The sequence below is a fragment of the Arctopsyche grandis genome, chromosome 13, assembly GCF_051622035.1.
Source record: "Arctopsyche grandis isolate Sample6627 chromosome 13, ASM5162203v2, whole genome shotgun sequence".
NCBI classification, from domain to species: Eukaryota; Metazoa; Arthropoda; class Insecta; order Trichoptera; family Hydropsychidae; genus Arctopsyche; species Arctopsyche grandis.
Genome location: NC_135367.1, coordinates 10,123,493 through 10,137,074, shown reverse-complemented (window position 1 = coordinate 10,137,074; position 13,582 = coordinate 10,123,493). Strand labels below are relative to the sequence as shown.

Sequence of the window (13,582 nt, the reverse complement as noted above, 5' to 3'; positions counted from 1 at the left end):
CGTAATCACCATCTCGACCCCCCCACCCCCCCATGTCATCAAAAATAAGCAAAGCAAAGACCCCCCCCCCCCCGCCCCCCTATAGTTCTTACGTAATACTTGAACGGCCCCTAAGAGGCAAACTTTTTCCTGAATTGTAATTGTAAGTGAAACGTAAAGATCCACTAGCCAATACACATGGGAGCTGGATACGGATGATATTGTAAGTAATATTGACTGTATCGAAGGCCCCAATGGAACGGTAAACGGGAATATACACGCATTTGTTTGTGGTTCACCAAGGCAACTTTGTGGATCCAAATGATAGTGTATTGCACACGCAAAACGTTGAGAATATCTATGTGTATAAATTACCAAGTGGTCACCATTAAAAAACTGCCACAGATGTTTTGGCGTAGAAAATGTTTGAATGAAGCTTGCACAAAGGAGACGCTATAGGACGGGGTAAAGGTTTCGACAGTTTCCCGGCCTATGGAAACTCAGTTGAGTTTGAAAGAGCATCGTTTATTTTTTGTTCAATTGTTACAATGATTATTGTATGTACGAAGAGGTTGAGCTTCGGAGAAGTGAGCTGGTTGAACTCCAGAGGTTCACTCTGGTGTTGGGAGCTGGTGCGTCGCTTTATATACGTTCTGGCTTGAAGCGTGCCGCGTGCAGATGCTTTGTCTTCGTTTCCAGGTTACGTGTGTTAGAGATACGTGTTGACCTATTTTCGAGGCGCGTGCTTTATAGCTGTGGGGTCAGCGCCAGGACGTCGTTCGATTAAGAATGCGGTTATGCCACGCGTAAACGACTTTTCAGGACACGTGTTAGTTTCCTGATGACATCACTGTTGGGTTTCGTTCGTTTTACTATCGAGCGATGAACTCTTTCTTCTGGAATGGTCGAAGGGGACGTTGGCCTTGCGTTATGCATGTTTGTACAGGATCGATGATGAGATCACTGGTTTTGATTCGTAATAGCACAAGTTGTACTATATTCCTACAAGGCTATCTCACAATGGTTCGGCGATTATTCCGCAAAAAGCGAAACATCTGGCACCCGAAATTCCATCCACCGAGAGCTAGCCACACTAACGAAAACTCGAGTACCAGATATTCCGTAGTTTCGTGGTAACAATTGTCGGGTGTGCAATCTCAATGTGCGAAATAATCCGTTTGCCGCATAGCCATGACAATTTCAAAAGCGTAATCACTAAACGGTTGAGAAGTTTAATAAAAATTGGGTATTGACACAAAAGAGGTAAAGTAGCGGCAAATAGCCAACTATTTGTAGTTATATTATAGTAACTGCAATAAGCAACACCATGAATTATTTAGAGCCGCAATTTTCCCATCAAAAGCCTGGCTGTAAATTGAGTTTCATTTAATCAAACGTCAAAGTGACAAGCTGTCAGAGTGATGGCAGCGTTTCTTTGTAATTTGACATAGTTTTGGTATCGAATGAAATTGACAATATCAGCTAACGATGGCGTGTCGGCTATGTCTCTGCTCAGCACCAGATGGATCTAATGTCTCCATCTTTGACAGCCCCGAACCTTTGAAGCAATATATTTCGACATGCTGTCAGCTCCAGGTCGGTTTCATTTACTTATAATTACAGCTTAGTTTTCTCATATTTGACCAATATTTGCCAAGAAGATCAACCTACGTCTCACCTGCCAATATAGGACTGGTTGCTATTACCATGTCTTATCATTATCGTTCTATAACTCATTTCCAAAATTCATTATTTTTCAGGTTGAGAAAGGCGACGAGCTGCCAGAAGTGATATGCATTTCGTGTAAAAACAACCTTAATTTGTTAAGCAGTTTTAAAAAAAATTGCATCCAAAGCGCCGAAACGGTGAAACTGAGGCTAACCAAGAGTTTGGACATAAAACAAGAAGAAATTATATTGGATGATTTAATATGGGAAGATGAATATGCTGCCAAACACTCATCGTCGAATATTTGTGATACTCTTAGTAATGAAGAAAATAAATTGAATTCCGGTGCCTTCGCAAATAAAAATTCAAAATTAGATAAAATTGAACTGGTAATGTTATGCTCAATAGTATAAAATATTACACCATTTTAAAGATACATAACCCTTGTTCTACTTTACAGATACTCAAAAAGAAAAGTAAGGAGGATAAAGCATCTCATCAATGTGACACATGTTTTAAATCGTTTAGTTTAAACTCTACCCTTGTGAGACATATGAGAATTCACTCTGGGGAAAAACCTTATAAATGTAGAATATGTTTAAAATCATTTATGCAGAATTCGAACTTGAGGAAACACTTGAAAATTCACTGTGTGGATGAATGTCAAGAAAAACCGCAAGAGTGTAGTATCTGCTTTAAAGAATTTGCTTCAAAATCATCGCTGAAGGTTCATACTAGAATTCACACTAGAGAAAAGCTTCACCACTGCCAAATCTGTTTGAGGCCATTTACTATAAAAGCATCGCTGAAGGATCATATGAGAACTCACACTGGGGAAAAGCCTTACCAATGCAAAATCTGTCTCAATTCATTTACTTTAAAATCTTCTCTTGTAAAACATACGAGAATTCACACTGGAGAAAAGCCGTATCAATGTGAAGTGTGCTCAAAATCATTTAATAATAAATCATCACTTGTGTCACATTTGAGAACTCACTCTGGCGAAAAACCCTATCAATGTAAGATATGTATGAAATCATTTATAAGCAGTTCTGGCTTGTCGATACACATGAAAACTCACACTTTGGATAAACCTCACAAGTGTGACGTGTGCTCTAAATTCTTTCCTTATAAATCTGTCCTTCAGAAACACATGATAACTCACACTGGAGAAAAACCTCATCAATGTGAAATCTGTCTGAAATCTTTTGTTAAAAAGTCCGCTCTTCATTTCCATTTGGAAAGTCACTCGCAGAAAAAACCCTACCAATGCGATATTTGTTTCAAAACATTTGACTTAAGTAGGGTGCTTGAGACTCATATAAAAACTCACACACAGGAAAAACCGCACCAGTGCAATATCTGCTTTAAATCATATGCTCTAAAATCACCGCTGAGGGATCATATGAGAACTCACACTGGGGAAAAGCCTTACCAATGCGAAATCTGTTTCAAATCATTTACTGTAAAATCGAATCTTGTAAAACATATGAAAATTCATACAGAGAAAAACCTTAATATTGGAAAGCGTGCTTAAAATTATACAGTATTAAGTATCTTTTTGTGACAAACTAGAGAACTCATATTGGCAACGGTTACCTGACAACTCGTTCACAGTTGCTCACTCCCGGCATTTCGTATACGGCCATCTCTTTCACCGACCCTTCGTTGATCGAAATCTCTTTCACTGACGCTTCGCTCCCGGCGCCTCGTATACGGCAATCTCTTTTAATGATCCTTCGTTCACCGATATCTCATTTACTGACGCTTCGCTTCCGGCATTTCGTATACGGTCATCTCTTTCACTGACCGTCCGTTCACCGATATCTCATTTACTGACGCTTCGTTCCCGGCATTTCGTATACTTTTGATACTTGTGAGTTCTGAGAAATTGACCGAACGAATGAAAACGAAATTTTTGGAAGCTTCCAAACACATTTTTTTTTATCATATTTCGAGAAAATAGTTATCTAAACTAATCGAAAAAATTGTTTGATAAACTCTATACATAAAAAATGTCAGATGAATTGGCCGAAGAACTTTAAAATTTAGTGAAAAATACATGTTAAAATATCATTGATAATATTGTAATGCAATAACAAGAAAGAAATGCAATAACAAATAACAAGAAAGATTTCAATGCATTCAAAGAGTCGAAAAATAATTTTATTTTTTAACTGGTGAGGGCTTACTGACTTTATCTGAACAAAATTTAGAAAAATAGGCATAAAACTTTCTCAAAAAATACTTGGAAATAGATTGTGATCAAATTCTAAATGAATTTTAAATGTTTAAAACAACAATTATAAACTTTTTGCGAAGATAAAGATCCCAGGAAAATGTATCACATTGGTAATTAAATATACTGGGTAGATTCGATTTACAAGAATCCTATCCCAATAATGAATTAGCGATACTTATATTTATCACAGTGTCTGCGATAAATAGGAGAAAAAATAAGATATAAATAGAAAGACAAATAGGTTTTGACGGAGAGGAGTTTTAGTAAACTAAAAATACTTAAAAATTATATGAGATCGACCAGCAGTCAAGAGCGATTATCAAAGTATATTATCAATAGAAATTAAATTAGAAAGTAATATAAATTTTGATAATACATAGAATAACAGACTTTGCTAACGCCAAATTCACGTAAAATTCGTCTTTACTTTTTTTCTATCTATAATAATTGATAGTTAAGTTGTTAATAATGTAATAGGTTACTAGTCTAGACAGATTTATGGTTTCAGATAAAGAAAAAGGTGCCAAAAACATAGCTACAGCTCTGGTAGTCATAAACAAGACCAGTTTGATTTGTTTATCGGCCGCATGCGAACATGTGTCGTAATTATCGTGTGAATTTATTCAAATTTACAACATTACTAAGTGTTTTAATTTGTTATTATTAACTGAAAGCATATATTATCATGACGAATTTAGAAGAAGCTAAAGTGCACCAAAAAAAGATATTTTATCAGGCGGTAACATTTTGAATACTATTAAGGCAAAAACTATCAAAGAATCAGTGCAAGAACTTGTTGATTTAATTTCACAAGAAATCGCAGGCAAGTTCGAATCATGACCCTCTCAAACATCGCTGTTCGCTGAAGTACCGGCTTCAAGCACCGGCTCCAGACACATGGTGGTGGCGAATACGGAAATTGTTGCAAAATCTCCATCTCTTGTAGTATTGGTATACCAAAAAAAAAAATGTCCTGAGAGAGATCCCATTATAAATCTATTGAAAGAAGATTTTGATGCAGATTTTAAAAACGACATTATATTCAGTACTTCGCTGGCTCTCGCAAAGGACCTACCTGCCACCGTGTATTTTCAACGTCGCCATCACTTATTGTATTTTCAACGTCCTAAAATGTTCACGATGCTGCAACTTCAGTAATTCCAAGAATCATTGCAAGGAAGAAAATCCTAACTGTTCCCACTGTGCATCCTCTGGACACCTAGTTGGTATCTATCCATCTAGGTTGAGCCCATTGGTCAAGTGGTCACCATTAAAACAATGCCATAGATGTTTTGACGCTTGAGTGAAGCTCGAATGCCATTTGGTCTACCGGATCGCTCCATTCTGAGACGACTGCTTCTGCTACCTGTCTGGTTTCATTGTAGGGAACCATGGTACCTAGACCATGGTAGGTTTCTTGAAGAACCTCAAGGCAAAAGACCAAAAAATGTCCTAAAAAAAATATAACTCTCATACTTCATTGCCAAACACAAGAGTATTTTCTATTTCAGGAAATTTCGTCACTAAAATCAGGTGATTTTTAAAAAGCACTAATAACACCAAATAAAATTTTAGTAAATTAGTTAAGTTCAGTTTTTTTTTGTTGTCTATCAATTTTATATAGGTTTATTCAATAACTTAATTTGAGGATATTTTGTTTTGTTATATTTTTTGTGAAAACTTTTATATTTAATAAACGAGGTGAAAAACCTGAAACTTTTTTCGGTATTTTAATTTAATTTTCCTTTTTTTTATGTAAAACGTGTCATCCTACACCGGATGGACAATAGTTTATATATTTTATTGATTTTTTTAAGTGTTTAATATTTTATATATTTTCTTAAGACAACTTACCTCATGCCATACCAAATATTACAAACAAAACCATCCCAACAAGTCCGAAATTTTCCAAATTAAGTAAAAGAGAGAATTTTGGTGTTTTGCTATCTGGAGTTATACAACACGTGGAAACCATACAAATAACTCTGCCGAGGTGACAAAACAAGAGATTTTGAAGACAGTTTTACATCGATTTAAATCATATAATAACATTTCCCCTGCCGACTTAATATATATATACTGATATGGAGACATGTTATGTAAATAAATATTTAGAATATTCACACGGAGGACCAAATATATTGTGGCAACCCCAAAGGCTGGCCGTAAACGGAGGTGTTTTCGCCCCGAGGGCGGTCAGCGCGTCACGGGAAGCTATCTCTTCCCTTCGGACCTCGCAACCGACAACACCTCTCTCGTCTCCCACACTCGCTGTACCTGAACCAATAAACATTGTTTCCCGAAGCCGAACACCGCGTTTCAATCAATCGCCTGCTCTCCATAACTGGTGACCCCGACGTGAGTAGCGGCTCTCCGAACCCAGCCGGGTTGGTCCCCACTCGCAGGAAGGCAACCAAACTCGACCATGTCGTATAAGCGAGCCGCCACATCATGCAATCTTCAATTGCAATTTGAGGTTAAATTAGTAAAAAGCTAGATATTTAAAAAGAAGACATAATTTTTTTGGTAAATGGATTTGTAGGAATCTCGTCGTCGTCATCGTCATCGAAACCTTCGAGAATATTCCGCAACAACAAAATACATCGAGCGGAACAGCATCAAGCATTCCAGAAAATACTACGCCTTGACGAAAGCAAATTCCTCTTGTACGCATCAACAACTAAATGCTCGTACGACCACTTCCATCAAGCATTCCAGAAAATACTACGCCTCGACGAAAGCAAATTCCTCTTGTACGCATCAACAACTAAATGCTCGTACGACCACTTCCATCAAGCATTCCAGAAAATACTACGCCTCGACGAAAGCAAATTCCTCTTGTACGCATCAACAACTAAAAGCTCGTACGACCACTTTCATCAAGCATTCCAGAAAATACTACGCCTCGACGAAAGCAAATTCCTCTTGTACGCATCAACAACTAAAAGCTCGTACGACCACTTTCATCAAGCATTCCAGAAAATACTACGCCTCGACGAAAGCAAATTCCTCTTGTACGCATCAACAACTAAATGCTTGCACGCATCAATAACCACTTCCATCAAGCGTTCCAGAAAATTCTACGCCTCGACAAAAGTGCATTCCTTTCTTACGCATCAACAAACCACCACCATCGGTCAGGCGATTCCAGAAACACTATAAAAGGAGGTACAACCCAAACAACGCCAGTCGACCCACAGCAGCAGGAGTCGACCCACAGCAGCAAGAGTCGACCCACAGCAGCAAGCGTCGACACACAGCAGCAGACCAGTCGACATCCAGCTCCTGACCAGCCACCACTTCACTACACGGACTTGGAAGATCAACCAGCCGACCGAGCCAGCAACACACTGCCGTATCCAGAGACTTGCTGAACATAGCCGAATGCCGAGCCAGCGACACTCTACCGTATCCAGAGACTAGCCGAACATAGCCGAACAACGAGCCAGCAACACACTGCCGTATCCAGAGACTTGCTGAACATAGCCGAATGCCGAGCCAGCGACACTCTACCGTATCCAGAGACTAGCCGGACATAGCCGAATGCCGAGCCAGCGACACTCTACCACATCCAGAGACCTCTGAACGACATACTTTTACCAACAATTAACCATACTTGTGTATACGTGTTATTACCAAATAAATACCACATTCAACATATAGTTGTATTAATACCGAACACAGACGAATCTGTCTACAATACATGGCGGACTGGTGGTGAAGAAGACCTTCACAATAAGACTAGTTCCCATAGATTACTATTTACTAGTCATATGTAAACCAGTCACAGGACAACCGGTCGCTCTAGATCGGTCACACGTGATCACCCGTCACACTAAAACTGGTCACGAGAAATCTGGTCACACCTTGAAACTGGTCACACCCTTAAATCGGTCACGAGAAAACTGATTGACCGATTTTAGGGTGTGACCAGTTTTAGTGTGACGGGTGATCACGTGTGACCAATCTAGAGCGACCGGTTGTCCTGTGACCGGTTCACATTTGACTAGTAATCACTAGAGGTAGGACCGGAAGCGTGCTGTTTATTGTTCAATTGTTGTAAATCCTTTGTAAAAAAGGTTCGGCAAACCTTTAACAATGCATTTACAACATTTGAACAATATACAGCCCCCTCGGGGCTTTAGTAATCACCGAACCAATTTTTTTATACCAGTTTTAATGGTTTCTAAGGGTTTATAGAATTCTTTCGGACACATCTTCATCTAAGTATATTTGAGTCTTTAAATATTTTTCTTCTAAAGTATACATATATGTATGTACATACCAGTGGTGTGCGGTGACTTTTCAACCAGGGGATGCTGTCCAAAAAAACGATCAGTTTATTTTTTTAAATTTTATTTTATTCTTCCAAACATATTTATATTATATTTATTAAAATGTCTTTGATATGTTTTCGTTTTTGAATGAATATTCAATTTTGTTGTGGGTTTTGGGCTCTTGACAACAATCTCTTTTTCATTATATGGTAGGGAAGCAAATGTCCTTTTAAGTGCATTTTTAATTAAACAATTGCAAATATTATTAACAACGGCGATAAATCCACTTCCATTTTTACTTTAGCTATCTATATTTAGGGCCATAATTAATAATAATTTAGGACGTAATAAATTATAATAAAATAATAAAAGTAAATAGCTTAGGACGTAACGTACGAAATATCAATCAACGAATCAAGCGAAAGTCCATACATAACTAGTGATCGTAAGTGAAAGTAAGAAGAGGTTGGTAAAAATAGTTTTTTAAAAACAAACCTCCTTTTAGTTTTGTATTTACAACCGCCATCTATGTATAAAATTAAAGACTACACAGACGTCACCCAGATTTAAAATATTCGAACTTCAAACGCGTCTTAAACGATATTTTCTCTCTATCGTAATGGCGGAATATCCATTTACTTATATTGATGACCAAAATGAGCAATATGGCAAAGTATGAAAACGATCGGATAAGAGGTTAACTGTCCTCTGAATTGTAATCGTAAGTGAAACGTAAAGGAGGTTTGTACAGAGAAATGTAATATTAATAGAAGTGGCTTTAGGTGTTCTTTTGCTGTCAAGTGACATTCTGTCCACGGACAGATCTAAATAATTTTACCATCAGTCGTATTTGACGCTTGGTGCTCGACGTATGTCCGATAAAAACTTCTCTGTTTGTTTATACTCGCTAGATGGGCAAGCATCGGTAAAAATTGCTCAATACATTCAAAAACACTCAATAAACAACATTTTTATAAGTAAATTGATCCGATTGTATTCCGTGCGATGTAGCGTATTTATAGAGACGTACCGCGTAAAATTGACAACAATTATTTATTCGTAAGGGCCCCTCTATTCTTATTACATCTCTCTGGATTTGTAATAATAATAACTGAAACGTAAAGGAGGTTTGTAAAAAGCGAATCAAGATCATACATATGCAAAAGGAGATTTTGCTTCCAGAGCAAGGTCGCGCGAGCGAGACGACTGTAGAGTCGTCTCACTTATGCGCATACGCAAGAGTGACAGCTCACTTGTGCGCATGCGCATAAGATTTGTAGAGAACTTCAGCATCCATGCCGATACGAGATTGATGTGAAAAAAAAAAAACAAGCGTCGGTCGCGCAATCGGCTTTCAACGGGGATGCTTGTTTATATCAATTTTGGATCAGACAAAAGATTGTATATATCATAATCTCGTCATCAAAAATAAATGAAAGAGAAATAAAACTACGAAATTCAGAAAACAAACGGTATGAAAATATTTTTGATGTAAATTTTAAGGGATGCGCAGCATCCACAGCATCCATGGACAGCACGCTACTGGTACATACATATATTTACTATAAAACTATAATGTGATTTCTTCATTGGTCCACCATTGATAATAAATTTATTGTAATGAAAGGCAATTTAATATTTAAAGTCGCAATTTTACTACAAAACAGCCTGGCTGTATATTGAATTTCATTTAATCAAACGTCAAAGTGACCGACATTCTTTGTAATTTGATTTTGTTTTGGTGCAGAATGAAATTGAGAAGATAAACGAATGATGGCGTGTCGGCTTTGTCTCTGTTCAGGACCAGCCGTGTCTTTTGTCTCAATCTTTGATAAATCTGATCCTTTGGCGCAACACATTTCGACCTATTGTCAGCTCCAGGTCGGTTTTAAAAAACTTATTATTCAATTATATTTGTGCTTCCAAGAAATTTGCAAATTTAGCGATTCTATGACTATTATTCGTCTGGAGGATTTACCTATATCTATCCCGTCAGGGTAGCATTGGTGTTATTATTGTGTATTGTCATAGATATTCTATAACTCATTTCTAAAATTCATTATTTTTCAGGTTAAGAAAGGTGACAAGCTGCCAGAAGTGATATGCATTTCTTGTAAAAACAATCTTAATTTGTTAAGCAGTTTCAAAAAGACTTGTATTCAAAGCAATGAAACGGTGAAACTTAGGCTAACCAAGAGTTTGGACATTAAACAGGAAGAAATTATATTGGATGATTTAATATGGGAAGATGAACTTGCTACCAAACATTCATTGCCGAATACTTGTAGTGCTCTTAGTAGTAATGAAGAAAATAAATGGAATTTTAGTGCAAAAAGGAGCAATTCAATAGTAGATACAATTGAACTAGTAATGTTATGGCTCAATAATATGAAATGTTATAACATTTTAAAATTTAAAATAATCGTCGTTTAATTTTACAGTTGCACAAAAGAAAGAAAAATGTGGATAAACAATACAAATCTGAGGGAAAATCTCATCCATGCGACACCTGTTTTAAATCATTTAGTTTAAAATCTGCCCTCGTGAGTCACATGAGAGCTCACTCTGGAGAGAAACCTTATCAATGCGATATTTGCCTCAAATTCTTTGGTTATAAATACAACCTTGTGCACCATTTGAAAGCTCACAGTATGAAAAAAACTCATCGATGCGAAATATGCTTAAAATTGTTTTCTCTCAAATCTACGCTTTTGACACACATGAAAATTCACAGTGATGAAAAGCCTTACCGGTGTGAAATTTGTTTAAAGTCATTTAAGATGAAATCTACTTTAGTAATTCACACGAGAACTCACACTGGGCACAAACCTTACAATTGCTTGATATGTTTCAAATCATTTAGTCAAAGCTCGGGCTTTTCGATACACATGAAAACTCACAACGGTGATAAACCACACCAATGCGAAATCTGTTTTAAAGCTTTCGCTAAGAAATCATTGCTGGTGTATCATATGAGATCTCACAACGGGGAAAAACCTTACCAATGCGAATTCTGCTTGAGATCATGCAGTAGTAAATGCAACCTTTTGAGACACATGAGAACTCACTCGGGTGAAAAACCTTACCAATGCGAAAAATGTTTAAAATCATTTAGTCATAAGTTTCACTTGACGGAACACATGATAACTCATACTGGAGAAAAGCCGTATACCTGCAATATATGCCCAAATTCATTTTCTTTTAAATCTTCGTTGATGAATCACATGAGAGTTCATTCCAAAGAAAAACTTTACAATTGTGAACAATGTCCGAAGTCGTTTGTTTGCAAGTCTTACTTTACAACACACATGAAAACTCACTCTGAAGAAAAACCGCACCAATGCGAAATATGTTTAAAATCATTTATCCATAGGAATAGTTTAACATCACACATGCAAACTCATACTGGGGAAAAATTTCACCAGTGCCACATTTGTTCGAAATCATTTGTTCTTAATTATAGCCTTGTGAAACACTTGAGAATTCACACGGGGAAAAAACCTCATCGGTGCGACATCTGCTTAAAGTCATTCAGTGTCAAATCGAGTCTCGTAAAACATATGAAAATTCACACCGGGGAAAACCTTTATCAATGCGATATTTGTTTAAAATCATATAATAGTAAACATACAATTGTGACACACATGCTAACTCACTCTGGGGAAACTCCCTATCAATGTGAAATATGTTTAAAATCATTTAATCACAATTCTAATTTGTCAACACACATGAAAACTCACACCGGAGACAAACCTCACAAATGTGAGGTTTGTTTTAAATTATTTGCTTATAAATCTGGCCTTACGCAACATATGATATCTCACACTAAGGAAAAACCTCAACAGTGTGATATTTGCTTTAAATGTTTTTCTTATAAAAATAACCTTACAATACATATGAAAACTCATTCTGTAGAAAAACCCCACTAATGCGAAATATACATATTTAAATATCATTTTAATTAATTAATTTTTTTCAAATCTAACTTAGAACATAACATATTACACTGTGGACGATAATAACACCACATAAATGCGATATACATATGTTTAGAATTATATATTCTCCGTTTCTATACTTATATTGTTGACTCGGTACTAGGAGTATGTGAAGAAATTTTAATTAATTGCATGCATGTTGCTGTAATATACATAAAAGTATTATTAATAGAAACAGATAGTCCATTTAACGAGAATTTACATTCATACATATATTTGTTGACATTGTATTCAATTGTCTTGTATCACCTTTCATACATTTTTAAAACATGAAAAAAAACTTATATTTAATGATCGATGAAATAATAAAATCAAAAAAAGGAAAACATTTGTTAAACATCATGTTTGTTATTAATCATTATTTCTTTGAATGCTAACACCATTATATGATAGGTAGGAATATGTATTATGATAAAGTTAAATGATTTATATAAATTTAATTTGCTTTATTTGTATACTAATTAAAATAAATAATATATTTTCAGATCATGTAATTAATAAATAAACGTATTTTTAATAAATATTTTACTCACACATACATTTAACATATACATAATAGCGTTATTATGTGTGTGTGTATCTGTGTAAGATAACGCTCACCATACTATAATAGTCGTTTCGATTAGACTTACATAGTTTGGCTTAATGGTAGCGTATATATTTAGCACCACTGCGATCGATGGTTCGACTCACCAAACTGCTGGTTAGATTTGGGGGTTTTGTGACTCCAAATCGATCGTTTCTCTATCAGAGTTTGCCAATTTTATCTGATCATTACACAAGGAAAGAGAAAAAAATTATTGTTGCCGTGGGCCATCCGCCGTGTGGTTTTGTAAAGCCCTGAATGGTCTGTCCATTCGAGAGCGATGATGCTGCGAGCAGGACGGTGGGTCGTCCGGTGGTCGTGGCGATGTGATGCTGCGCCGGCGCCGCTCGTCCGAGCCTCGTTCGGCTGTCAGTTGGTGGGGTGGCAGGGGCATCGATATGTTTCATGAGGCTCGAGGAGGTGTTGTGGCATCTGGCGCCCGTCCCGGCGCTCGTGGAGTCGGGCGAGGCCTGATGAGAAGAATGATGGTGCTGCGATGGTGTGTGTCCTGTGATTGAATATATTTATTTATTTAATAGTTTTGGACCATTGTGGCATTACAGGAAGAACCTAATGCGCCACAATGGCCTACATTTGAAAAATATATAAAAACATGATATAAAAACAAGTAAACTGTAAATGTGATGAATGTTGTGGTGCTAGATGGATGCCCTGTTCTATGTGTACTGGATTGTGCATGACTCCGTCTCCAGCTTTCAAGATCGCCGTCTCATTCGCTCCCCCATTTATATGCAGTGGCGGCTCGTTCATGGTAATTGGACTATTCGTCACATTGGGGTGGTCACAAAGACAATTTTTGCCATGAAAATCG

General features: G+C 36.9%; 2 protein-coding genes across 3 annotated transcripts; both read left to right on the top strand.

Annotated features, from left to right (window-relative positions):
- The first annotated feature begins 1,196 nt into the window (after positions 1–1,196).
- LOC143921103 (uncharacterized) lies at positions 1,197–5,609 on the top strand. The gene is made up of 3 exons (XM_077444231.1): positions 1,197–1,575; positions 1,740–2,036; positions 2,108–5,609. Exons 1-3 carry the CDS (start codon positions 1,468–1,470, stop codon positions 3,182–3,184), a joined length of 1,482 nt encoding a protein of 493 aa, XP_077300357.1. The 5' UTR covers positions 1,197–1,467; the 3' UTR covers positions 3,185–5,609.
- Positions 5,610–9,068: 3,459 nt separating this feature from the next.
- Positions 9,069–12,596, top strand: LOC143921100 (uncharacterized). 2 transcript variants are annotated; one of them, XM_077444227.1, is made up of 3 exons: positions 9,069–10,047; positions 10,237–10,533; positions 10,608–12,596. In XM_077444227.1, exons 1-3 carry the CDS (start codon positions 9,937–9,939, stop codon positions 12,093–12,095), a joined length of 1,896 nt encoding a protein of 631 aa, XP_077300353.1. In that variant the 5' UTR covers positions 9,069–9,936; the 3' UTR covers positions 12,096–12,596. The 2 variants fall into 2 exon arrangements, with proteins under 2 accessions (XP_077300353.1, XP_077300354.1); XM_077444228.1 differs by having other exon boundaries at positions 10,237–10,515; positions 10,608–12,492.
- Positions 12,597–13,582: the final 986 nt, after the last annotated feature.

Excerpts from the sequence above, each read along its gene's own strand:
- LOC143921103 (XM_077444231.1), top strand. The coding sequence starts at position 1,468 with ATGGCGTGTCGGCTATGTCTCTGCTCAGCACCAGATGGATCTAATGTC. Across the intron at positions 1,576-1,739 it reads CGACATGCTGTCAGCTCCAG|GTTGAGAAAGGCGACGAGCT; the intron begins GTCGGTTTCATT and ends ATTATTTTTCAG. Across the intron at positions 2,037-2,107 it reads AATTAGATAAAATTGAACTG|ATACTCAAAAAGAAAAGTAA; the intron begins GTAATGTTATGC and ends TCTACTTTACAG.
- LOC143921100 (XM_077444227.1), top strand. The coding sequence starts at position 9,937 with ATGATGGCGTGTCGGCTTTGTCTCTGTTCAGGACCAGCCGTGTCTTTT. Across the intron at positions 10,048-10,236 it reads CGACCTATTGTCAGCTCCAG|GTTAAGAAAGGTGACAAGCT; the intron begins GTCGGTTTTAAA and ends ATTATTTTTCAG. Across the intron at positions 10,534-10,607 it reads TAGTAGATACAATTGAACTA|TTGCACAAAAGAAAGAAAAA; the intron begins GTAATGTTATGG and ends TTAATTTTACAG.